At 46.6% G+C, this 26466-nt stretch overlaps 3 protein-coding genes across 8 annotated transcripts in view; 1 reads left to right on the top strand and 2 right to left on the bottom strand.

Moving 5' to 3' along the window:
- PIP4K2C (phosphatidylinositol-5-phosphate 4-kinase type 2 gamma) overlaps positions 1-13089 on the bottom strand; it is a 33170-nt gene extending 20081 nt beyond the window's left edge. Inside the window, exons 1-4 of one of the 3 annotated variants that reach the window (XM_081900756.1) lie at positions 9762-9895; positions 8767-8861; positions 2895-2992; positions 738-834 (exon numbers count right to left, since the gene is read on the bottom strand). In XM_081900756.1, coding sequence (XP_081756882.1) covers positions 738-834; positions 2895-2959 — 162 coding nt within the window. In that variant the 5' untranslated portion in view covers positions 2960-2992; positions 8767-8861; positions 9762-9895. Of the gene's footprint in view, positions 1-737; positions 835-2894; positions 2993-8479; positions 8565-8766; positions 8862-9761; positions 9896-12902 lie in introns of those variants that run through there. The other 2 variants (XM_081900755.1, XM_081900757.1) reach the window with 2 other exon arrangements.
- A 2984-nt stretch (positions 13090-16073) lies between these two features.
- LOC309364060 (rho guanine nucleotide exchange factor 11-like) lies at positions 16074-25002 on the top strand. 2 transcript variants are annotated; one of them, XM_081900783.1, is made up of 5 exons: positions 16074-16220; positions 17893-17973; positions 18716-18819; positions 22263-22597; positions 24879-25002. In XM_081900783.1, the coding sequence occupies exons 1-4, from the start codon at positions 16144-16146 to the stop codon at positions 22418-22420; spliced, it is 420 nt and encodes a 139-aa protein (XP_081756909.1). In that variant the 5' UTR covers positions 16074-16143; the 3' UTR covers positions 22421-22597; positions 24879-25002. The 2 variants fall into 2 exon arrangements, 1 of the variants encoding a protein (XP_081756909.1); XR_014165703.1 differs by lacking the exon at positions 24879-25002 and having other exon boundaries at positions 18126-18819; positions 22263-22901.
- KIF5A (kinesin family member 5A) overlaps positions 24941-26466 on the bottom strand; it is a 55389-nt gene continuing 53863 nt past the window's right edge. For all 3 annotated transcript variants that reach the window (XM_081900710.1, XM_081900712.1, XM_081900711.1), the window contains one exon: positions 24941-26445. The gene's annotated coding sequence lies outside the window, so the exon portion shown is untranslated. The remainder of the gene's footprint in view (positions 26446-26466) is intronic.

The raw sequence follows: 26466 nt of genomic DNA, 5'->3' as shown, positions 1-26466 counted from the left end.
TACTGCAGTGTCTGGGCAAGCAAATTCAGGAACAAAGGCAGTAATCTATGGCTGCAGTCAGAACACTGGCCTTATCCCACCTCAAACATCAATTTCTTTCAAGGGAACATGCCTGCAACCAATGCCTCCAGTGAGCTTATTAGTAGCCTATGATTGCGCCTTATGCTGCAATCTTCCTGCAGTGTGTCCAGCTGAGCAATTTATGATCCTCCCAATTAACTTCCACACTGGAAGTGTATGCTATGATTTATTAGCTGAATTTCAAACTTGCTTTCGAACCAGCATTTTCAGTGTTTGAAAAAACAAATTACTGAAGTTGTGCATGATTTTAAATTTAAAACTAGCAGATACATACTGTACTAAAAAAAACCCTATAAAACCTGAACAAAATCACAAAACTATAAAACCTGAATATATAATAAACTAACAGCAACCATAAAATCTGAATGAACCCAATAAGAAAACACCTGCTCATTAGCTTTCTTCTAAAACAGCAGAAGCCTAACGGGAAAAGCATCAGCAATTTCTCCAAAAGCAGGCCTGGAGGGCATCTCTGGGAAAGGAGTTCCACAACAAGGGTGCCTTGGGCAAGAAGGCTTTCAGCTTCGTGCATTACACTCTGAAGTCCAGCATATGACAGCAGTAAGGGGGTCGGAGGCAGAGATACTGCACACAGACTACAGCTGAGTACCTACAGTTTTGTGCAGGCTTGTAAGAGTCTGAAGTGTAAGACATACCTGGTAATCCTGGTCATCAATGCTGAAACGTTCGCGAAGATTGCGGAAGACCTGTGGGCAGTATTCCTTGAATTTGAAATGGCTGGGCAGGTTTTCTCTGCAAGAGTCGAGTGACAGAGTTAGATGCTATTCCAAAACTCGGACTGCACATGCAGCAGGGTGAGCTGGAGGGAGCTGAACGAGAGCTGGGGATGGGGGAATAACATTTTTGAATGCACCTCTATGAAAAAACAAAAACAATTAAGCCTCCCCGCTTCCGCACAAAAATAAGAACCTAGCACATCAGTGAAGACTGCAGCCCAGCCTGTTCGCTCCCTGTTGCGCTAGCTTCTACTTACAGGGTGGGTTTTGGTTTCAACAAATAAAGAAGCATGATGAAGTTTGATTCTACCCACCTTGCAGCAGTCTGAAGCGGTACAGCCCAGACCATCACCTCCGACTCTGCTATGTTTGTGGTCCAGGCCTTACCTTCTCCTGCTGTAGTTGGGACCAGTTCTCCATCAGAAGCAGCCCATTACAGCCCAATCTTATACACAACCAAGCTCTTTCTGCTTTCTTACCAGAAGGCCAGTTTTTTTCTGACAAGTGAGCAAGGCCTAGTAATAGCTACCAAGTCAATCTGGGCATTATCTCAGTAATCTGTGACCCAAGCCCCATAATCCCCTGCCCATTAGTATCCTCTACCACAGGGTGTAATCCTCCATTATTATGCAAATGGTCTCATGACCAGACAGGCAGAACAATCTTCCTTTAATACTAAGCATTAAATACCAGGCAGAGGGGACAGTGTGTGAGTGGGAAATGATTTTTTCTGTCCAGCTTTGCATACGCTATTCAATTTTTTTGTACTTTTCCAGGAGGAAGGTTCAAATCAAGCAATTGCTGGCCTTTCTGGAGTGCTACAACAGAAGTGGGTAACCTGTAGCCACATGCAGCTCCTAATACCTTCTGACACCACCCCATCCTTCCATCCCATCAGAGGTCCTTCCTTCCTCCTTACCGTATTTTTCGCCCTATAGGACGCACTTTTCCCCCTCCAAAAATGAAGGGGAAATGTTTGTGCGTCCTATGGGGCAAATGCAGGCTTCAGGAAGCTATCCGCAAGCCTTGGGTGCCCCGCGGCTGGGGGGGGGGAATAATTTTTTTTTTATTTATTTCCCCCCCAAAAAACTAGGTGTGCCCTATGGGCCAGTGCACCCTATAGGGCGAAAAATACGATAATTTCCATAGCTTTAAAAAGCTGTTTCCCTACCCTCACCCCTCTCTTCCTATGTGAATTCAGAATAAAAGGGGCCATGTATTATTTGATAGAAATAAACTGATGTGTTTAACAAATCTTTTTCCTGGTATCAAAGCTTGGGGAAAAGACGTTTTCTTCTTGGTTTCTGCTCTCTCTGTTTGCGGTCACACTAAAATCAGAGAAGAATTATTTTCACGCGCTTTCTAGAGCAGTAGTTGCATTGGTCTGCTGAATTAAAAACAATAATCTCTGTGCAGTTATTTGAGAGTAAACCTTTCAAACCAAGTGGGGCTTACTACTCTTCCCAAGAGTAGGCTGGCAGCGGACTGGAAATTCTGAGCGAAGGTCAAGATGGAAGAAGGGCAGTCGTCATTCAGGTTCAATAATCCATAACATGGAGAGCCCTCCATCCATCGCTAACATGCAGTCCCCGACCAGTTATCCTGAAGGAATGAGGCCCTTAACAGAAAACACTTGCCCTCCCCTGCGGCACAGTCATAGGAGAGCTAGACACCTACACCGCCCCATGTGCAGGCTATGCTCTTAAAATGAGAGTGTTGGTAATAGTTGACTTATGGTGAGAGCTGGAGGGTGCTATGTTAGCTTCCCCTATATTCTAGCATGTGCATTTGGAGGAACTATGTCCCTGGGGTACAGCATCTGCAGTTTTTCCTCACAGATGCCTGAGGGAAGCCCACAAGAAAGAGTCGAGCACTACAGCTCCCTCCTGCAACAGGTATATAGAGGTATACTGCCTGATAGTGGAGGTAATACATAGCCATCGTGACTGAAAGACCCAAGCCTAATACCTTGCACTTCCAGTTAAAGGATCTCAAGCAGCAGGGGTGGAATCTGAAGTTGGGCTAGGAAGACTATGTGCCTTTCCGCTCCTAGACATATGCACCACCGGTCCTCACCTGTTGAAGAGATGATTGTTCACCTTTATTTTAGAATTCGCTTTGAAGTCATCAGGGAGCAGCATCACTGGCTGGGGGACTTGACTCAGCTCATTGATCTAAAGAAGGAAAGCAAATGTGAAGCCACTGGCTTCTCTTGTACGAAGCAGCACATGTCAGGAGAATGTAACAGCACCAAGGCAAGGCCTTGAGAGGAGAGTTCTTGTCTACCAAGAGCCCCCGGAGGAAGTGACATCCGGCCGAAAGCTATGCCATTTGCAACCTAAGACTTGGGCACTAAAGCTATGCTGTTAGTTTCTCCAGGCACAGGCTTCCTCAAACTCGGCCCTCCAGATGTTTTGAGACTACAATTCCCATCATTCCTGACCACTGGTCCTGCTAGCTAGGGATCATGGGAGTTGTAGGCCAAAAACATCTGGAGGGCCGAGTTTGAGGAAGCCTGTCAAAGCATATCAGCAGGATGGACCTTTGGGAAAGGGCCATGGCTCAGGGGTACCAGCGCACCTGCTTTGCATGCAGCAGGTCTCAGATTCAATCTCTGGCACTTCCAGGTACAGGTGGGAAAGATCCTGGTCTGAAATCCTGGAGAACTGCTACAAGTTGGTATAGGCAGTACTGAGCTTGACTATCCAGTGGCCTGGCACAGTACTAGGCATCTTTCTAAGGCAGTTTCATGCGGTCCTAGCGTGGCGTACAACCAACAATAAATTAAGTTCAAAGCTGCACCAAGAACCTATGAAAATGTATACAGTATATACTTACAGGAAGAGCATTCAAGAACGTTTGGGTTATCAACATAGTTAATACAGCAGTTCATACAGGATTAGCCTAGGAAGACTAAGCTAGAGACTCATAGCAGGGAACTGCCAGTCAAGACAATGGGCTTCAGATGGAGACAACCAAGGAGGAAGGTTATGGTGAGGATTAAGAGCGCTGAAGAAAATGTTGCTTTAGTCCAGGGGTCAAATAGTCACAAAACAGGCCTCAAAGCATGGGAAAGGAAGACTGTAGGGTTGAAAAATGGATTTTCTTGTATTTGCATAATTTTTACCTGGGATTTACTCCAAGCCACCATCAAAAGAAATATCATACGTCTACCTCCAGTGCTATTTTTCTAGAAAAAAAGGTGCTGGAACTCACCACAAACACCTCTCTTGTTCTCTTCAAATGGCAATGGCACCCACCTGAGAGGTGCCGGAATGGAGTTCTGGCTAAAAAAAAGCCCTGCCTACCTCCATGGAATGACATATTCAGCACCTGTCAGTGCCATCATGGCACAAAACATGGACCCTTGGAACAAATCCACGTGCTATAGTGGCTGCAGTAAGTGCTGGATAGCTAGGGGAGGGGTGGGCTACAATGCAAGCCACAGAAACCAATGGCAGGTTCAATTTGATGGTGGTTTGGAGGAGATGCCTTAAAAAAGTTGTATGGATCCATGGTTTTTTGCCATCACTGACCCCACCCCGCTGCCTGAGGTCACCCTTTGCCCATACAGTCGCTTCCCTTTTATACATCTATCTTTCTGTTCCTCACAAGCCCATCCACCACAGCTCACAGTTTCCTTTGTTCTAGATAGCATTTAGAAGGGGTGTCCAATCAGAAGGGCAGAGGGCGTGTTTTAAACGTTATACCCACATTCATCACCCCAAGTACCAGCATCTCTCAGGATGTCTCCCCCCACATTGTCCTCCTCCACTGAGTTTTCCTTAGGGGCTCCTAGCTTGCCACTGCAGGAGACAGAATCCCAGGCTAGGAAGACCTTTTGGCTGACCCAGCAAGGCAGTTCTTAGGGATCTGTCACTAACTCAGGAGCTATGGTCAAACTGGACTGTCAATTCTTGTTCATGATCTTATCCCAGGATAAAAACTCTGTGATAACAGTCTGGAGCTAAACTCCTCTGAAACTTGATTATGAGAACGAGTCCAAAAGAGAAGTGGAATTTGGATTTGATATCCTGCTTTATCACTACCTGAAGGAGTCTCCAAGCAGCTAACATTCTCCTTTCCCTTCCTCCCCCACAACAAACACTCTGTGAGGTGAGTGGGGCTGAGAGACTTCAGAGAAGTGTGACTGCCCCAAGGTCACCCAGCAGCTGCATGTGGAGGAGCGGGGAATCGAACCTGGTTCACCAGATTACGAGTCTACTGCTCTTAAGCACTACACCACACTGGCTCTCAGTATTAAACTGATTGTTGTGTAGGCTTCCATATTTAGGAGAGTGAATCTCCCACAGGGAGTTTCTTTCAAGCACCCTCCAGTTCACAAGCCAGGAAAAACACGGAAAATGTACCAACAGCCTGGGCTGCTACAAAAGATCAGGCTGTGATCTGTACTGATATGATCATGGAGAGATGAGTGAAGGTGACTCATCGGCATACATATCTGGGCCTGGCCTCTGTGTGAGAGACTGTTTGCTGGCAAGGGAGACGGCAATGCTGAGAGGCCAGCCTGAATTTCAGTCGCCACAGCCCTTTCTCCTGCAGCGAAAGCTCCAGTGCTGAGGTAACTTTAAAACCAGTCCTAAGCTAAAGTGATATGTATGAGTTGACCGGCTGCTAGCATCCAGCATGTCTTGTTTATTGGGGGGGGGGGACGGGACTGTGATGTCTGCTTTGTTGGGGATTGTGTATTATGGAATGAAGTGTTCAAGTCTGCAACACGTATAAATTACCACAAATTAAGCAAATTTGCTCAATCTCTTGTTTTGTAAATTTAAACTGCAAAAAATGGTAAAACAAAAACAAAAACGTTCTGTCTTTGCCAGTGAGAGAGAGAGAGGGGAAAAGGCAAGAAAAAAAGTCTATTGGAGGACATGGAAGCTCTGCACTTGGCCACAGGAAGACTCGGCTGGCTTCTGTTATTTCCACAGGCATCACCTACACATTTTCAAGAATGTAATTGCAACCATAGGGTCTAGAAGCTTGTTTTTACAAATATTAAAGGTTTGATATTCAGGAAGTTGAATCCCACCAGATTCTGCATGTTCTCTGTGTTGCCCCAGAATCACAGCCTACACACTGCATAGGCAAAGTCAGTGGGTACAGAATACACAGGGATGACTGAGTAGAGAGAACAAAATAGTAGGTATCATATACTGACTAATGCTCAATATGGTGTGAGGACCCTGCCTACATAGCACCAAAGAGGGGGCCCTTGTGGTCCTCCAGGTGTTGCTGTTGGGCTTCAACTCCCAGCACCTTCAGGCACCACGGGCAATGGTCAGGGGTGATGGGAGTTCGTCCCATCTGGAAGTCCAGATTCCTGATCCCTGCAGTACACTATTCCTCATGAATTTATTCCACTTTCACTTCACTTTCCCTCCGAAGAGTTCATAACTGTTTACATACAGTTCCCATGCAGTCTCCCATCAAAATACCTAAAAGGGCCTGACCTACTTGGCTTCAAAACCGCAGAACTGTGTCATGTGCCTTTGGACTAGACTCAAATTGAGAGCACTCCAGTTATTGTCAGCCACCAAGAGAACCAATGGAGTTTGTAGCTTTTCCTTACTTCAGGTTTCTGGGAAAGATCAAAGCCTACAGGAATAAACCAATCTGGGATAGATCCTTTGTGGCAAAAAAACTGCAAGACCCAATATGCTTCAGAGAAAACAGTAACTGCAGCAAAATGATCAAGCAAATTATTTGCACAGGGTTGTGACTGCAAGCTCATTCAGCTGGAAGTCTTCTGACATGGGACAGTCTGACCTATCAAATACATAAACAGTGCATTGATTTGAACATCATATTAAACTAGTGTTAAAATATACTATGGTTTGTATCTAACTAAATCACTGTATGTGCAGCCCTTCCTTCCCCCTGGACTGCCCCCAATCTGCTACACAAGGTTTTTTTTGGGGGGGCGGGGAATCTGGAGCAGATGGGGGGTGTATGCAGGGGGAGAGTTCTATTGGGGTTTGGGCTGGGTGTTCACCAGTATGTAGATGATACCCAGCTCAACCTCACCTTCCAATCAGAACCAGTGAAGGTCCTGTGTGAGTGTCTGGAGGCAGTTGGAGGATGGATGGCGGATAACAGATTGAGGTTGAATCCTGACAAGACAGAAGTACTGTTTTGGGGGGATGGGGTGGGCAGGTGTGGGGGACTCCCTGGTCCTGAATGGGATAACTGTGCCCTGAGGACCAGGTACACAGCCTGGGTGTCATTTTGGACTTACAGCTGTCCATGGAGGCGCAGGTCAATTCTGTGTCCAGGGCATCTGTCTACCAGCTCTAACTGGCACACAAGATGAGACCCTATCTGCCCGTGGACTGTCTTGCCAGAGTGGTGCATGCTCTGGTTATCTCCCGCTTGGACTACTGCAATGCGCTCTATATGGGGCAACCTTTGAAGGTGACTCGGAAACTACCACTAAGCCAGAATGCAGCAGCTAGACTAGTGACCGGGAGTGGCTGCCAGGACCATATAACACCAGTCCTGAAAGACCTATACTGGCTCCCAGCACATTTCTGAGCACGATTCAAAAAGTGTTGGTGCTGACCTTTAAAGCCCTAACGGCCTCAGCCTAGTATACCTGAAGGAGTGTCTCCAGCCCCATCATTCTGCCCAGACACTGAGGTCCAGCTTTGAGGCCCTTCTGGCCTTTCCCTCACTGCGAGAAATAAAGCTACAGGGAACCTGGCAGAAGGCCTTCTTGGTAGTGGCACCTGCCCTGTGGAACATCCTCCCATCAGATGTCAAGGAAATAAACAACTATCTGACTTTTAGAAGACACCTGAAGGCAGCTCTGCTTAGGGAAGTTTTTAATGTTTGATGTATTTTTACTATTCTGCTGGGAGCCGCCCAGAGTGGCTGGGGATACCCAGCCAGATGGGCGGGGTATAAATATCATTACAGTCGTACCTTGGTTTTTGAACACCTTTGTTCTCGAACATTTTGGCTCCCGAATGCTGCAAATCTGGAAGTGATTGTTCCCATTTGCAAACTATTTTTGGAAGTTTCAGTGGCTTCCGATTTGTGGTAGGAGCTTCCTGCAGCCAATCAGAAGCTGTGCTTTGGTTTCCAAATGTTTTAGAAGTTGAACGGACTTCTGGAACAGATTCTGTTTGACTTCCAAGGTACGACTGTACATTATTATTATTATTATTATTATTATTATTATTATTATCCCCACAAATGCTATTCTGCACATTCAGTCATTTAGTTTGAGAGCAGAGATGGTGAACTGAGGTCAAGAGGCAATGTCTTGCTAATGCCAGTGAACCCAGTGTGATCCAAGGGCAAAGACTGCTTCACTTTCTCAAACAGTAAGAAAAATCACCACTTGCTTCATAAGACTGTTGCGAGGAAGAAAGAGAGAGATTGGGACTGTATGATGCTATGCATATTTAAACTGTTCCATACATAATTATCAAGTTTCTCTGGTATCATTCCCGACACTGAATGAGGGTCAGAACAGAGTCAATGCTTCTAAATGAGTTAATGCAGCTTGCAATTTTAGTAAGCCGGTTCTAAAATGGAAACTATCTCCCACCAGCATTAATAGCCATACAGAAGAAGACTGCACACACAGAGTTAAGAGGTTAGAATGATCTGGAAACACCTAAGCCAAGATATATTACCAGAAAGTTTCCATCCAGGCCAAGTGAAAAGGACCCAAGACACGCAAGGCAGACTTAACTTCACCAATTCTATTTTATCTCGTTTCTTAAAAGAGAGAAGGGGAGGGAACACGAGCCACACAGCATATTATTTTTAGGCACAAATACAAGCTTTGCAATCACACTTTGGAAGCACTGAAGGGCAAAACGGAAGGAAGCAAACTGGCTTTTTGTTCATCAAGAGGCTTACGCTTGCAGCAATCAAGACAGCTTGCAAGGCAGAAGGGCATGCTATGAGGCCCACGTACCAGCCGCCTCCTTCATTCCGGAGTCTGAATTATCCTGGTGTTGTGCCATGGAGCTCATATGCTCCGCCCTCCCCCAATACTTTGGGGTCGTAAAACTGTTGGAATCAGAGGGAAAGGGTCAGTTGAGCTTAGGGAGGGAAAAGAAAGGAATGCAGCCAGACAGCTTAAGACCTGTGCAAGCATCTCACAAAGAGATGCCACTATTGTTCTACAGAAAACACACTCTAGGCTTATAGGTGTTGGTTAATTCCCTTCACATCCAAGGTCTGGGGAGTGACATTATTTTGGAGCTGAAAAATGAAGCCAGGCTCGTCACAGAGGATGTTGCAGAGTGTGCTACAGGAACTGCAGCTTCCACTCATGATGCTTTAATACATTTATCAGAGCACTGCACTCTTCACACTTTTGCAGTGCCCAGAATCGGGCTACTCATGTTCCTATGAGCCATGGAAAGGAGTCCCTCAGTAAGCAATCCCAGTTTGTTAATATGAGAGCACACCAGGGCATTCATGGCCCAACTGACCTGGTCATTCCATCACATGTGCATTCCAACTGTGGAAACAGAAGCCAAGAACACCAAGAATCTACATGTAGCGTACTTGGCGCAAATCTCCATATTCATAGCCACAAATCCTCTTCTTAAAGAGAAAGTAAGTAAATTTTGATTGAGCCATACTTGGACATGTAAAGTTCATTCTATACCTTCCCCTATTAACTCAGAAGAAGAAAAGAACCTAGATGCAAGTTCACAGGAGAATTCAGCAAGGGATTTCAGTAAAGAACAGGAAACACCACACTTCAAGGGATTACATGGAAGATGCCTCCCAATGGGACCAAAACAGGGCTAAATAGTATTGGTGAACCCCTTGTCACATGGAATATGAAAATAATGGTGCTGAAGAGCAAGATGCTGACTACCATCCTGAATTTTAGACTATATGTAGTCACCTGGGAAGTACTGCCTTAACAAGACATGGCACTCTGGAAAGCCTTACCTGTTGACCTTGAGAAGTCCACAACAATAATCATTTTGGAAAGCTGTGCTGTGAGAACAGTTTCAGGTCGCTTGTGGACAGGCAGCACTATTCAGCTGTAGGAATCTTTTACTGCTGATGTTATATAACATATAGCAGTATGTTGTATAGAATGCGTCATCTGAATTGCCTTTCAGGAGTTTCAGGTTGGGTGTGCATATGTGTGTTTTATTCTGTCACAGTTGATGATGTACTTTTAAGATGCAAGCCAGCTTGGACGACTTTTTTAATCAAAAAGACAGCATGTAAACATTCTAAAGTAAAAATTGAAAAGATATCTAAGTGACAAAAAGGACAAAGGCTAGAGAAATCAGTAGCAGCACAATCCTACAAGCGTTTTCTTGAAAATAAGTCCCACTGTGTTTAGTGAAGCTTATACCCAATTAAGTGTGGATAACAGTTTTGCTGTTCCGTCTACTGTCTAAAAATAATCTTTGCCAGAAGCTTTGGATGCATGAGAGGGAGCCTAACTGGCCAATCAATCTTCAGCCAGTCAGAGTCCTGTAAAAAATCCCCAATATGGTGAGAGGGTTTATATAATCTCTACTGACATCACAAACACTCCCAACAAAGCTTCTATGGGATTGAGAAAGCATACCACTCACTAATGAAAAGGACTAGCATAGGATACTGGTAGCAGGTCAAGAGCAAAAACACAGAATAAAAACAGCAAGAATGGAGGATGGAAAGAGGATTCCACAAGACAACAGTTCAGCTATTAGCCCCAACACATCTCCGCTGTTCATGCCTCTCAGTCCCACAAGGGAGACTAAAAGGTAAATGATAAGAGAATAGATGACCAACCATAGAATTGGATGCAACAATGACTGGGGGGAAATGGGGAAGGCAATCTTCAGATACTTCAGTACAGATACCTAACAATGACAGCAAAAAACTATGCAGGTCCCAGAGGAAGAAGTGTATTTGCCCAGTAACAATGGCAGGATAGTCAATGTTGAGTAACTGATGACATTTCAGCATCTCTGTCTCTTCGATGATTCCCCAAACTACGGTCTCAAGAGATGAGAGTCTGATGGGGAGAAGGGCAGCGTTTGATAAGAAATTGATTAAAACTAAGAAGTGCTGGTATCAACCAGGAATAGCCTATGTGGTGCCCTCCAGATAATGTGAACTACAACTCCCACCAACCCCAGTTAGCATCACCAACAGTCAGGGACCATGGGAACTGTAGTCCACAGCATCTGGAGGGCACCACATTAGCTATCACTTTATAGAGCCACAGAATCATAGAGTTTGAAGGGACTGAGGGGGTCCAACACCCTGCAAGAATCAAATGAAAAAGCAAGCAAGTGAAGCGGATGAGTATTTGGAGAATGAAAAGTGACATTTTGAGAAGTAATCCGTCTACTTCTTTGTTCATTCATTTCTGTTCGCTGGTGAAAATCCTTTAATGCAAAATTCCAAGATTATGATCTCAAATGGAGGGAAATATTTTTTGATGTCAGGTTCACCCAGAGAGTTCCTTGAGAGCCAGTCTGCAAATACATGACTGAAAGAGTAATATTTTGCACGTTCAGTGAGACGTAAGCTCCACTGTGTTCAGTGGGGCTTACTGCTCGGTTAAGTGTGTTTAGGACTACAACCTGGGTATTCATTTATTTACGGTATATCTGTATACTGCTTTTCACCTGAAGAGCACAGGCTGGTTCACAAAATGAAGACACAAAACACATAATCAAACCAAAACAAACAAAGGTACTTGTTTGATCTCAAGAAAGTCCCACAGCAGCTACCTGACTGCTTTCCAAAACTCCAACTGCTAGTCCCAGGCAGAAGGATATTATCACCGAGCAACAGATGAACACAGGAAAGTTTCAGATCTGGTTACCAGAAGCCTGCTACCTGCAACTACACTCTTCCAACTGAAGAAATGTTCTCTTTTTCTACTGCAAGGCTAAAGTGGTCAGAACACCTGTCTCTCCTCCACATTTTGAAGAAGCACATGGGCTATTCACAGGCATGTAAGTAGGGTGAGCCTTGAAGTAAATAAGGAAAATCTCACTGAAACTATGGCAAATAGGATACCTGTGTGATGTTTGGTTGAGATTCTTTCTTAGCCACCCTACTATCAGGTGGGCAGTCCTCACCCACCAGATTTGGAAGCAAAGGAGAAGACAGAAAAGGGGAAAGAGATGAATGTGTTGGTTCACCCCTTCAGTGTCAACACAATGATTGCTTCAGCCTAGGCATCAAGAGCAGTGCCCCCAGAGAACATGGAGACATCAGTTTAATATCATGATTTGACCAATGTACTTATTGATGCTGTTTATTTGTCTTTGGAATGCTTCATTTTCAAGCAAATACTACACTTCCCTAACACGCATTCAAAACAGTTCACAACAGCCGAAGAAGTGCCTACATTAACGTAAAGCCAATATAAACCGTAACAAAGCAGAAATTATTGCTAGCCAGTGTATTCACACAGTGAACAATTCTTAGCACCAGGTATTAGGGAAGATTAACTGAAAAGAGAAGAGGGGCAGCTACTATAAGCTACTATATCTTTTTTTCTTGAAGAATGGTGATGGTGAAGTGATAAAAAGAAAGAGCTAACAAGTGGTGGTGGGAAGGAATGTGTTGGATACCAAAGTTGCCAAATATCTCTGGATCAGGATAATCCTTTGTGTGCATGTGATGAAGGGGATTCTGGCCCGTGAAAGCATTTGCCATAATAACGTCTTATGGTCTTTAAGGAGTTTGGGGGTTGTTGTTTTGCTACAAAGAGATTAAGCATGTAAATAATAATAATTTGTATACTGTCCTTCATCCAAAGACCCCATGGTGGATCACAATAGAAAAATGCTAAATTATTGCAATTCAGGACAGTTTTGTGAATGGATCCTAAACAAGAACCTTCCTTCCTTCTCCCACCTACCAGGAGTAGATCTCGCCCCGCCCCAACTCATTATCTGCCCGCCACATCCCACATACATGGGTCAAGGGTAGAATTGGAAGGGATTCCGACGGTCATCCAGCCCAACCCCTTGCAAACGTGAGGCTCGAACTCACGACCCTGAATGATGAGTCCCACGCTCTACCCACTGAGCCATCCCAATCTGGGGTCTGACCGGGAGGCGTTACCTGATGGTTGATCCCCCAGCCCAGCACGCCCAGCAGAGGGTCGGCTGACCGCAGCACCTTCACACGCTGCGGCACGAAGTGCTTCTTCTTGGTCTTGGTGCGGGTCCCCGGCCCCACCGAGGAGGCTGCCATCCCCGAGCGCCGCCGCCGCTGCCAGCCTCGCCCGCTCAGCCGCCCTGCCCGCCGCTCGCTCGCTCGCTCGCTCAGCCTCGCCGCCGGCAACGGAAGCGGCGATCAGCTGATGCCGCCGTCACGTGACCCAAAGGGAGGGAGGGGAGGAAGTCGGACGGGGCAGAGAGGAGTGACGCACAGAGGGAGGGAGGGAGGATGACCTGCACTTCCGGCAACAGATGAATCATAGGTAGAATGATAGAGTTCATTATAGATGCAAGAATCTCAACTAGACCATGCAGGGCAGATGGCCATCCAGCCTCTGCTGAAAAACCTCCAAGGGAGGAGAGCCCACCACCTTCCGAGGAATCTATTCTGCTGCCGAACAGCTCCTAGTGACAGAAAGTGATATTTCCTGATATTTAGTCGGAATTTCCTTTCTTGTAACTTGAAGCCATGGGTTCGAGTCCTGCACACTCCATCCTCCACGTGGCAGCCCTTTAGACATTGGAAGATGGCTATCATATACTTTTCCTCAGACCTTGTGGGGGGCCGGACTGTATTTTGGAGGGGGGAGGAGAGAGAACGAATTCCTCTGCCCACAAATAACCCAGAGATGCATTTTAAATAAAAGGACACATTCTACTCATGTAAAAACACACTGATTCCTGGACTGTCCACAGGGTGGATTGAGAAGGCGATTGGGCCAGATCCGGCCCCTGGGCCTTAGTTTGCCTACCCATCATATATCTACTCGCAGGCCCACGAGCTGCACCTCGCTTCCCGTGCAAGGCCGGACCAGCGCCCACCTGCCCAGCCTTCGCACCCTTTCCTGAGGGGGAGCCCGGCGTGGAGCCAGGGCAGGCGGGCGGTTGGCTCCGCTGAGGGAGACGGCTGCACGCTCCGTAAGCGCTGGGCGGGAGCCTACTTCCAAGTCCACGCATTACAGTCCTGCCCTCCCTGTCTCAGATTAGCGGGTTTAATGTAGGTTTTGGATGGCTGGTATTGTTTCATTGTGTTGGTATTGGTGTGTTTTCCACACAACAACCCTGTGAGGTAGGCTAGGGGGCAGGTCCCTCCACTTTCTATTTTCTAAGCCAGCATTGCTTCCAGGAAGGTGCTGTTGGGGAAGGAAAGGAACTAACAAGATTCAGTGGCGTAGCGTGGGTTGACAGCACCCGGGGCAAGGCAAGTAATTTGCGCCCCCTAACCCGTGGATTTGTGCCCCCTAACCCTAACCCCCAGATGTTGCGCCTGGTGCGGCCGGCCCCCTGCACCCCCCACGCTACACCACTAACAAGATTTAAGACAACTTCCAGAGTGACAGAACAAAAAAAAAAAAACCCTCCCCAGCCAAAATGTATTGGGTCGGCCCTGTTCCAAAGTGTTACTAATTGTGATTGTGAAGGCAAAGTATTGCAACCACGGCTCGTAGCCATTGTTTGTCTTCTCCTTCATTGTCTGATCCTCCTTTAAAGCCACCCAAGTTGTTAATATACTGTGGTGTCCAGACCAGACTAGGACGCAGGTGTCCAGGGTTCAAGACCCCTTTTGGCTATCAAGCTCCCTGGGTTACCTTGGACCAGGTTTTGGGCTCTCAGCCTAGCCTACCTCACAGGGTTACTGTGAGAGAGGAATTGCATCTTGTGCACCATTTTGAGTTCCTTGGAGAAGATGTAGAGTTTTCATGTAATAATACAATAAAGCACCAAGAAAGGCCTCTAGGTGCACAAACATATTTTAAAAAGATGCCTAGAGGTGGCAAATGTGGGTGAGCACCTAGGCCATGGGTAGGCTAAGGCCCAGGGGCCGGATCCAGCCCAATCACCTTCCAAATCCAGCCCGTGGATGGTCCAGGAATCGGGGTGTAGAGTAGAATGTGTCCTTTTATTTAAAATGCATCTCTGGGTTATTTGTGGAGCCTGCCAGGTGTTTTTACGTCAGTAGAATATGTGCTTTTATTTAAAATGCATCTCTGGGTTATTTGTGGGGCATAGGAATTCATGCATTTTATTTTTTTTCAAAATATAGTCCGGCCCACCACACGGTCTGAGGGACAGTGGACTGGCCCCCTGCTGAAAAAGTTTGCTGACCCCTGCCCTAGGCAGACAGAAGGTGGCTTCATAATACAATGAAACGCCCCCCCCAATTCTTTTAAAAAAAAGATTCAGCCCACTGGAACCTATAATACACTGTGACCGAATGATGAACCACTAGCCAGCCAACACCTGGGCAAACAGGTGAGTTTTAAGGAGGGGCCAGAAACTGGACCGCAGCCATGGCCTGCCTTATTTTCTTGATTATCCAGAGGGATGCAAAGCTGGGAGAATTTGGGGGAACTCTTAAGGGGAGCCTAGATCCAGCTTCCTGAGCCTTCTGCTTGGGGGTAAATGCAGGGGTGGGCCTGGCAGTTAGAGCGTTCCTGGAGCCCGGAGCCCATTGGCTCCAGTCCTTGTTCAGGCTCTGACCTCACAACCAGCTGTGGAATCTTGCAGAATGTTTGGTTTCCTAGGAGGCCAGGTGAGTTGTTTAAAAGGATCCCTGGGTCAGTTGAAAGCCAGTTGGATCAGTCAGCCGCCCATAAAGCATCCGTTCTTCTTTTGTTGTCTTGAAAGCTGTTTGACTGACTTTCTGGGCCTTTTTGGTTCTGAAGATCTTTTACATAATGTGCCGCTGGTGGCATAGAAGGTAAAGACATGGAAAAGAGGGGAGGCATCCTGAAGATTCGTGCCCCCGCCACATGCCTAGTTTTTAAAGATGCTCCTTGGTTATTTGACCTTTCTAACCCCCATCCTGTGTGTTACATGAGCCAGCAATTTCCCCTAGGAGTTTTCAGATGAATTTTCTGAGTTTTCATTTTTGTCACCATCCAAATTGCAACAGAATTGCAAGAGTTGGAGTCCAGTAGCAACATCTGCAGGGAACCAGGTTTGGGAAGGCTTGTTGTAGAAGACATCAGGGTAATTTAGCATCGTAACACTGGGTGACTGGACAGAGGTTTATTTTGGCCCTGAAGAAGGGCTGGAGACCTATAGCACAGACTTGAGACCCCTTGAGTCTCCGACCTGAGAGCCAAGGCAGACCCCTCCCCACTCTCGCAGCTAGAAGAAGAATTCTGCAATGGAAGCCTATGGAGAGAGACAGTCTGCCAGGAGATTGCCACTTCTCTTCCGGCACGGGGGTCCCTCCGCCAAGAAGCCATCCATGGTGAGGAGGGTCTTTCTCTGGCTCTTTCCTCAGGTCTCCCTCATAAATATTGGGCAAGGGAATCCAGGGGGATCTTCACTTTCTTAAAGCATAGGGAGGGAGAGCGTGCCTGGGAGATCTGTTGGGAAGTGGGTCCTTCTCCCTCCCAAGGGGAGCCTGGAACTTTTGAGCTCTTGAAAATGGCCAGGAGAGAATTTTTCTCCAAACAAGACCCAGAATGGCAGGGTTGACCTTGGGGCTCTCAAATTCCAGTGCCACCCTGTGCAACTCCTCCCCTCCCCCAGCCCACTGCCGCCTTTTGCGCTCTGTTCTATAGCATTGTGTTGGCACCCCCTGCAGTGTGGTGCTCAGCGCGGCCACACCGGTCACGCCGCCCTAAAACCACCAGAGCTACTGGGTGCTTCCTGGTGTCCAGGCTGGCAAATGGCCATAGCTCAGCGGTGGAGCCCTTGCCTTGCCTGCATGAGCCCCAAGTGCAGTAGCATCTCCAGGAAGGCCTGGGAAGGAGAGACCCTCTTCCTGAGGTGCTGGAGAGTCATCTGCTGGACAGTGTGGAGGTCACTTTGGGCCAAGGAGGACCCCACCAATGGCCACTCTTTTGGCTCTGCTCCCAGTTCAGGGGGAGAGCAGGATCCACCTCTGCTTGTCAGGCACAGCCCAAGTCTTTTTGGAAAAAACAACCTGCTTTAGCTGCCTCTTTTCCACACCTTGCTGGGTTTCGGCCTCTACCTAACCTTCTTCCCCTTCTGCCCTCTTTGCACAGAGCTGTTTATGACAGAGGCCTCCCATCTGCACTCACTGCATATTCATATTGCTCCCCTCAAGGCCCTTTCCACCTGGCCCAGGGGGCAGGGCCCACACTCACCCAGCCCTATAAAAGAGGCTCCTCATGAGGCCGGAGGAACATCGCCCGGCTATTGTTTTATTGATTTATTTATTTAATATGCTGTAAACCGCTTTGAGTTTTTCATTAAAAATATAAAGCGGTATAAAAATTTAAAAATAAATGAATTCTGGTGGTCCTGTTTTGCCAGTGGATGTATCAGGATAAACTCCAATCACAGGAGGAGCTGTCCCCAATCTACAAGAACTCCTTAAGATCCATAGTAAGTCTGCTTCCCCTCCGGACCAGTCCCCCTTCTGTGGCTGGCCCAGGCCTCCGCTTCTTCCTGGGTGGGTCAGCAGCAGAGGGAGAAGGGACAAAAATAGAAGCACAGCATCCAAAGAGCTCTGCCGCAGGATCAGGCCCAAGGGGCCCAGCCAGACCTGCAGCCTGTTTTCAGGGGGCCCACAAGCAGCAGGGCAGGAGTGCAAGCCCAATGCCCCCCCCCCCAGGAATGGGGATTGTTCAGAGGCATCCACTGCCTTGGGCAGAGGAGGATGGAGGTGGCAGCCAGTTGCTGCCTCTAAGCCTAACCTACCTCACAGGGTTGTGAGGATTAAATGAGGAGGGAATCCATGGACACCCTCTTAAGCTCCTTGGAGGATAAGGTGGGGTGTAAATGACATAAATAAATGAGATTCCTGGTCTCTCCAGCACTGAGAAAGTAGTATTAAAAAAAGAGCAGGCCGCCTCCATCCCCCTCCTGTCCCTGCTGGGGTTATTCTTTATTCCCCCACTCCCATTGCCTTGCTCAACCTCCCCTCCCGTGTTTATTCCCTCTCCTCCTAGGTTCTCTGTTGGGGAAAATGAAAGATCTTGCAGGAGAAAGGGCCTTTCATTGAGGAGATCAGGGACCTGCTGCTCTCCCAGGTAAGGATCCCAGAGCAGGGCGGAGAGGCTGTCAGCAGCTGGGAGGGGGCTGCTTGTGGGTCTCCAGTGGACTTCGGCCCTTGATTTCCTGATGCTCACCAGGCGTGTTTCCTCTCCCCTGCCCCCCTCCTTCCTTCCTTCCTTCCCCCCAGTTTGGTGTGGCTGCAAGTGAGGAGCTCCGGCAGGCCGTCCTGAAGTGCAGCTTGCAGCAGGCCAAGGCCAGGGAGATCCTTCAGGCAAAGCAGCAGAGGGATGCTCGGTTCAGGTGTGTCATCCAGGTAAGATGTGTGAGAAGAGGAGGCTGAGCTCACAGAAGGGTCCTTCTCAGCTGCTGGCTGGGCACTGTCCCTGGGGGGCTCTTTTCCCATGCGAGGGGAGGGGCAGGAGGCCTGTCCTCTTCTCCCTGCTGCTCACTCCCTGGGCAAATGCAAACATGCAGGAGAACTAGCCAGATGGTGTAGGTTAGGGGGTAACCCCAATCTCCAGGTGGTGCGAGATTGCAGGGGTTCTGGGGGCTTTCCCTGGATTTGGTGTCCTTGGAATGAGGGGCAGCCTTCTGTTCTGACAGCAGCAACCCAGCTGCCTCAACAGAGAAGTCCCTAAGCATTCAGGAGCTGAGCAGCAAGGCTCACCCCACTGGTTTTGCTGCTTGTGACCCTGGAGGTGGCTGACTTTCTCTGGTGTCCAGAAACATACTGTCTGTCTGCTTTCTTCTCTGCCTTTCCCTGGAAATTGAGAGCAGCCCCGAATGCCACGACCGCCGGCTGACCGAATTCCTGGATTGTGAGATGCAGCGCCTGGCCATTTACCCTCTGCTGCTGAATAAGATCATCCAGCACACCGATGGTATATCTCTCTTTCTCCATATCTTTGTGTGGTGGGGAGGGTGTCCCAGGAGAGCTGCATCTCTCCATGATTTCATGTTGATATACTTTCTATCTTTGGGAGGTTGTGAGCTGCATTGAGCCTGCCTTAAAGCACAGAATGAACTCAGGCTTGCTAGAGAGGTTAAAAGCAACAAAAAAGGCTTTTATGGGTATGTTCGTAGCAAAAGGAAGAACAAAGAAACAGTGGGGTCACTCAGAGGAGAAGATGGTGAAATGCAAACAGGGGACACAGAAAAGGCTGAACTCCTCAATGCCTTCTTTGCCTCAGTCTTCTCCGATAAAGAAAACAATGCCCGACCTGAAGAATTTGGCCAAAATATTGGGAACTGTTAGAAAAAGACGGAGATAATTGGAAATTGCAGAGTATGGAGAAAATGAAGGATAAAGTGCGAGACTGGTTACACTACGCTCAGATTAAGGAAATTTTTAAAAGTGACAAAAAGTTAGGATTCCAGGTGGAGAAATCGAAGTTGGAAACAGAACTGTTAGAACCTAAGACTAAGGTACTTTCAAGAATGTATAATTTGCTGTTGAAATGGAATACACAAGACGAAATGGTTAAGTCGGCTATGATAAAATGGGCACAGGACATTGGGCATAACATTATGTTTGAGGACTGGGAAAGGTTGTGGACCACTGGGTTGAATTTTACTGCATGTAATGCTTTGAAAGAAAATGTAATGAAAATGATATACAGATGGTACATGACCCCAGTTAAACTTGCCAAAATACACCATTCGTCTGATAATAAATGCTGGAAATGTAAAGAAAATGAAGGAACAATCTTCCACCTCTGGTGGACTTGCCCCAAAGTGAAGGCCTTCTGGGAAATGATATATAACGAGCTGAAAAAGGTATTTAAGTATACCTTTACTAAGAAACCAGAGGCCTTTCTTCTGGGCATTGCCGACCAGAAGGTGTTAAAGAAAGATAGAACATTTTTCATGTATGCAACAACAGCAGCAAGGATACTACTCGCTAAGAACTGGAAAACTCAAGATCTACCCACACTGGAAGAATGGCAGATGCAACTGATGGACTATATGCAACTGGCGGAGATGACTGGCAGAATCCGAGACCTGGGAGAAGAAAGGATTGAAGAAGATTGGAAGAAATTCAAGATTTACTTGCAGAAATATTGTGATTTAGTGGAATGTTAAGAAGGATGCTTGGTTATAAATAATTGGCCATCACTAAAATAGATCAAGAATTGATGATAAGAGAGATTAAGAGAAACAAATTTGCAGGAGAATTATTTTATTGTATTTAAGTAAGTGGTTATAGATTTGGAAATAAGATGATAATTTGCTTGACAAAAATTTATTAATGATGTAAATGGGAGCGGGAGACGTGAGGAAGTTCAAGGATATTATGAAATTTTGTTAAAACAAAGCAATAATGTTTATTATCATTGTATTCTTTTTTCTAAAAACTCTAATAAATATTTATAAAAAAAAAAAAAGAATTTGGAGCAAATGATTCAGCAGAGGAAACACAGCCCAGAATAACTAAGGAGATAGTACAAGAATACTTGGCTAGTTTAGATGTATTCAAGTCTCCAGGGCCAGATGAACTGCATCCAAGAGTATTAAAAGAACTGGCAGATGTGATCTCAGAACCACTGGCAGCCATCTTTGAGAATTCCTGGAGAACAGGCGAAGTCCCGGCAGACTGGAGGAGGGCAAATGTTGTCCCTATTTTCAAAAAGGGGAAAAGAGAGGACCCAAATAATTACTGCCCAGTCAGTCTGACATCAATACCAGGGAAGCTTCTGGAGCAGATCATTAAGCAAACAGTCTGTTAGCACCCAGAAAGGAATGCTGTGATCACCAATAGTCATCATGGATTTCTGAAAAATAAGTCATGTCAGACTAACCTGATCTCATTTTTTGACAGAATTACAAGCCTGGTAGATGAAGGGAACGCAGTGGATGTAGCCTACCTTGATTTCAGCAAGGCATTTGACAAGGTGCCCCATGATATTCTTGTAAAGAAGCTGGTAAAATGAGGTCTTGACTATGCTGCCACTCAGTGGATTTGTAACTGGCTGACTGACCAAACCCAAAGGGTGCTCATCAATGGTTCCTCTTCATCCTGGAGAAGAGTGACTAGTGGGGTGCCACAGGGTTCTGTCTTGGGCCCGGTCTTATTCAACATCTTTATCAACGACTTGGATGATGGACTCAAGGGCATCCTGATCAAATTTGCAGATGACACCAAACTGGGAGGGGTGGCTAACACCCCAGAGGACAGGATCACACTTCAAAACGACCTTGACAGATTAGAGAACTGGGCCAAAACAAACAAGATGAATTTTAACAGGGAGAAATGTAAAGTATTGCACTTGGGCAAAAAAAATGAGAGGCAGAAATACAAGATAGGTGACACCTGGCTTGAGAGCAGTACATGTGAAAAGGATCTAGGAGTCTTGGTTGACCACAAACTTGACATGAGCCAACAGTGTGACGCGGCAGCTAAAAAAGCCAATGCAATTCTGGGCTGCATCAACAGGAGTATAGCATCTAGATCAAGGGAAGTAATAGTGCCACTGTATTCTGCTCTGGTCAGACCTCACCTGGAGTACTGTGTCCAGTTCTGGGCACCACAGTTCAAGAAGGACACTGACAAACTGGAGCGTGTCCAGAGGAGGGCAACCAAAATGGTCAAAGGCCTGGAAATGATGCCTTATGAGGAACGGCTAAGGGAGCTGGGCATGTTTAGCCTGGAGAAGAGGAGGTTAAGGGGTGATATGATAGCCATGTTCAAATATATAAAAGGATGTCACATAGAGGAGGGAGAAAGGTTGTTTTCTGCTGCTCCAGAGAAGTGGACACGGAGCAATGGATCCAAACTACAAGAAAGAAGATTCCACCTAAACATTAGGAAGAACTTCCTGACAGTAAGAGCTGTTCAACAGTGGAATTTGCTGCCAAGGAGTGTGGTGGAGTCTCCTTCTTTGGAGGTCTTTAAGCAGAGGCTTGACAACCATATGTCAGGAGTGCTCTGATGGTGTTTCCTGCTTGGCAGGGGGTTGGACTCGATGGCCCTTGGGGTCTCTTCCAACTCTATGATTCTATGATTCTACTAGGGAAAGCCAGCACCCAAGAGGGTGATGGGGGGGGAGACGATGCTGTGTGTTTATACAACCCCCATCTGCTTGCATTAGTGCCCCCTGAGGCTGTAGGGCATAGGTGTTGTTCAGCAGCCCACTTTGCTCCTACCAGCAAACAAGGATCCGTTTGCCTTATGCATCTGGGCTGCTGCTGCTCATCTGCCTTCCAGACCTGTTTGCTTTTAAATGCAGCCTTGTTCCTAGGTTGTGTTGGGAGTTGCTTAAAATAAAACCAACTTTGCAGGCAACCTCTGTGCCCCACTCTCTCTCTCTGCACCTTCCTCGCTCAGAGTCAACCTATGAGCACCAGTATCTCTGCCTGGCCCGCGATGAGGTCAAGGAGATCCTGGAAGGCATCCAGGAGGAGCTGCGGCAGGCAGAGAACCACTGGCAGCTGCAAGTCTACCAACAGCGCCTGGGCAAGAGCAGCCAGCCACTGGCCAGATAGTTCCAGGTAGGGCCTCCCCTTCACCCTCCCCTCCAATCCCTGGCCTTGTCCTGCTCTTCCCCTCTGTGAATTGCTGCCTTTTTTCTGCCCCTGCTGTGCAAAACCTTGACCTTATGGAGCACCAGCTAATTCAGGAGGGGCGTCTGCAGCTGCGCATCAGCAAAAAGAAGACTGTGGGTAAGTGGAAGAAAAAACCTCTCCTGGCAAGACACACCCACGTGTCCACTTTTGGAATCACAATTCTTTTTTTGCAAATATGGGACATTCTGTAAGATGTCCATTATCAACAATGTAAATGACTTTAGCCATTTTATTTTATTTCCTTACATTTATATCCCACCTTTCTCCCATCACTGAACCCAAGGTGGCATGCTTGCAGTTCCCAGGTCACCTCATCTAAGCCTTGACTGAACCCAGACCTGCTTAGCTTCAACATACAAAGTGGTCTCATGTGCTCTCAGATCATACCCTGGGACTGTATCATTTGCAGTGGCGTAGCGTGGGTCGTCAGCACCCGGGGCAAGGCAAGTAATTTGTGCCCCCTAACCCGTGGATTTTAGCAGGGGGCAGAGAGCTGCGAGCGCGCCCCCCCCAGATGTTGCGCCTGGCCCCTGCTGCACCCCCCACGCTACGCCACTGATCATTTGTAACTTAAATGTGTAAATTGCCCACTCCCAACTACTATTTTCTAGAACAGTATTGCTAATGCAGGTTTGTTTCAATCTGCATTTGGGAATTCAGCACTGCCTTTATTTTTTCTTAAAAATGACTTTTATTAATCATTTTCTTTGGTTACGTACGTGCGTTGTCTCTTTTTCAGGTCATAGAGTCTTTTTTTAAAAATAGATCAGTTACAAGTGTCTGAGGGGGTGGATTTTTGGATCAGGTTTGCCATATTAATTCATATGCTGTCAGCAGATTCTTCTTGTTGTCTTGTTGGGCTGTGTATATGATGAAGAGGAACCATACTGGGGTGAAGACATGCTCTTTAATTGTCCCCGTGTCAGTTTCAGCCTGCTGGTTAACTTTTCTAGTAAGGGTGTTTCCCATATGATTTGGTGCCAGTGATCCATGTTCACTCCTGACAGGTCTCTCCAGTGTCTGGCTATGGTGCTTCTGGCTGCTGAGAGTAGGTGGGTTATAAGCTCTTTATAATGTGAGTGGGCATTATATTGGAAAGTGTCCAATAGGGCCAGTTCTGGGGTGACTTCTAATACCTGTTTAGTTATTTTGCACATTTATTGTAGGAGTGCTGCCCCAAAGGGTCGGATTATGGGGCATTCCCACCACATGTGTAGGTATGGGCCTATAGAGGTGCAGTCTCTCCAGCATTTTGGTGAGGCTCCTGAGCATATCAGCACCGGTTTCTGTGGCGTTAGGTACCATCTGTGAGCAAGTTTCAATGTGATATCCTTTGTTTTGGCTGAGATGGCTTTAAAGGGAGGTGTAGACCACATTCTAGTCCATTGGATCGGGTTCATTTCATAGCCTATGTCATGCTCTCATTTTTTTTCATTGCATTGAAGGGGTTTGTGGGATTCCGAAGCAGTATTTTGTATATTATGGATACCAACCCCCTTCTGTATTCCTCTGCTGCCAGGAAAAAGTTTTTGAAGGTGGTCAATTGCCCAGTGACTGCTGATTTTACTGTGGGATTGTTTAAGCAAGTGTGCAAGTTGGTGGTATGTTAGCAAAGGTATTTGAGTGTCACCTATTTTGTATTTCTTGTGTTGATATGGGTATGTTATTTTTATAGGTGTTTTAGGTAGTATAGGCCTTTGGCTTGCCAAGTCTTTATTTGGAGGTTTTGTGCTGCATGATGGAATAGTGGGAGATGAGCCAGGGGGATTAGTGGGGATGGGATTGGGGACAGTTTACCTACTTTTTCATGTGAACCTGCTTAGTGTTGTGGGGATTTTCTTTAGTTTGTTTTGGAGAAATGTGGTGGGGGTGTTTTCGATTGTGCCTGTCTCCAAGTGAACCCATTGTTTTGTTTTATCTTCTAGGACAGGCATAGGCAAACTTGGCCCTCCAGATGTTTTTGGGACTACAATTCCCATCATCCCTGACCACTGGTGCTATTAGCTAGGGATCATGGGAGTTGTAGTCCCAAAACATCTGGAGGGCTGATTTTGGCTATGCCTGTTCTAGGATGTATAGCATTGTGTGGAGCACTTAGTTGGCAATGTAATATAAATCTATGTTGGGAATTCCCCATCCTCCTTCTGAGGAGGGAAGGCAGCACCATCTTTCTTATTCTTTGAATATCTCAAAACTTGTTTATGCCCATCATGAAGAATTCTGTGAAGCTCATATAGCAACCTATGTCTGACTAGCCAAAGATGGCATTTTACCTATCACATAACTTCAATCTTTGAAAAAGACTGCAGCCAGACTACCTACTGAGTTGATATTTTTTGTCTCACACACCTTAGATACCATTTTGTTCCTCTTGCAGTTCATCCTGTCCAGCTATACTCCTTCAACTTATGTACAAGAAGAGACAGAATGCAAAATTGCTATTTTTTAACATATTTGTTCATTTATTTTTTAAATAAACTTCTTAATATTCTGACATGCAACATTTGGTGTGATCTGAGCAGACAGGACTAAAGTTACAGGGTGTTAGCAGCTCCAGCAAGGCAGCCAAAACAAGGCTATTGCCATTAAGCATTTTGACAGCAAACAGACCTGTAAGTCCCCCATAAGAGCTGCCATCTCCCCACTGCTCCCACAACCCTGTCTGCTCTGCGTGACTCAAAAGTGGTGACATTAATTGAAGATGTGCAGTGGACTCACTGTTCCCCTTAGGGACATAAATAGAAATAACAGACTAAAGGCCACTGACCCAGCTATCAAGAGACACAAAAAAGGAGCAACCAAAAATGTGTTGATAGCAGCCTCGTTTTTGTCCCACTTTGAAGAATCATTAGACCCCTAGCCTGCCTACTTGGATGTGCAGTGTTTCTGGTTGGTTGGGACATGTTACAGAACTGACAACCACATCCAGTCTTGTCTGCTCTGGAAACTATATCCTTCCCCCGCTCCCTCCAAACAACTTTGTCTCCCCTTTATAGAATGCAATGGAGCCCCTGTGTTCCTCATGCCCAGTTGCAGGCTTAAGCAGGGGCTGCCCATCTCCTCCTCCACCGTACAGTCCCCATTATGTGTTCCTTCCTTTGTTCCCAATGGTAAAACATCAGCTGATCACCCTTCCTCATTAACAAGGGATCAGCTCATTCTCAAAGAATAGGCAGCATTTGTATTGTACCTACTGAAGGAGATGGCCAGCAGAGCTTTGAAACAAGTAAGCAGCTCTGTTTTGTAGAAAACCATTTCCTAGCCATCCCTAAAGTGCCACAACAACCATCAGCCTGCAGGCATATGCAGGGGAAACTGGAAATCAAATCCCTTGAAGGTTGAAGCTCAAGCACCATAGTGGGCTCCAAAAAAGCTAAAGGTACTTGCCCAAGTTTTATCCCCTTTGAGGAACATCCAGTAGGACTAACAGCTGGGTGTTGAAGCTCCAGGCCTTCTTTTGCAGAGTCAGCTAACACTACAAATGGTATTTCAGCCCATCTAGCTAGTAACCTGGAGAGTATCAATTCTCCTAGGGCATGGCAAGGCCTAGTTGACACCATGGTCCAGCATTGCCAGGCTAGGATCAGTAAGTTTTGAGGGGGGTGCCTTATTGTCCCTCTCTTAGGCAGAAACTTGTTCCTACAGCAGGTTGCTTCTATGTCTGGGTTCTTCAGTGGCAGCCAGTCCCTTAAGGCAACTGAGGCAGGAAAGAAGAAGGGGCACCAGGCTCCTGGACTAAGGAGCAGGGGGCCCGATGAAAGAAGCAAATATATCATTGTCTAGTTAAGTGAGTAGAACAGAGAAACAGTGGGAGTGAAGCAGCAGCTGGATAAATATACAGGACATGGAGAGAGCAGGACACACAAACAGGGCCCATTTGCAGCAGAGGTCATGGAAAGCCAGGCTGCAGCATGCAGAGTTGAGGCTTCCGTCCCATTTAGAAACTAAAAGAGAAGAGAAAAAGA

Source organism: Podarcis melisellensis (genome assembly GCF_964234715.1).
Source record: "Podarcis melisellensis genome assembly, chromosome: 2".
In the NCBI taxonomy this organism is placed as follows: Eukaryota; Metazoa; Chordata; class Lepidosauria; order Squamata; family Lacertidae; genus Podarcis; species Podarcis melisellensis.
This window is presented reverse-complemented; position numbering and strand designations above follow the sequence as displayed.

Excerpts from the sequence above, each read along its gene's own strand:
- LOC309364060 (XM_081900783.1), top strand. The coding sequence starts at position 16,144 with ATGGAGAGAGACAGTCTGCCAGGAGATTGCCACTTCTCTTCCGGCACG. Across the intron at positions 16,221-17,892 it reads CCGCCAAGAAGCCATCCATG|GTTCTCTGTTGGGGAAAATG; the intron begins GTGAGGAGGGTC and ends CTCTCCTCCTAG. Across the intron at positions 17,974-18,715 it reads GGGACCTGCTGCTCTCCCAG|CCCCGAATGCCACGACCGCC; the intron begins GTAAGGATCCCA and ends AATTGAGAGCAG.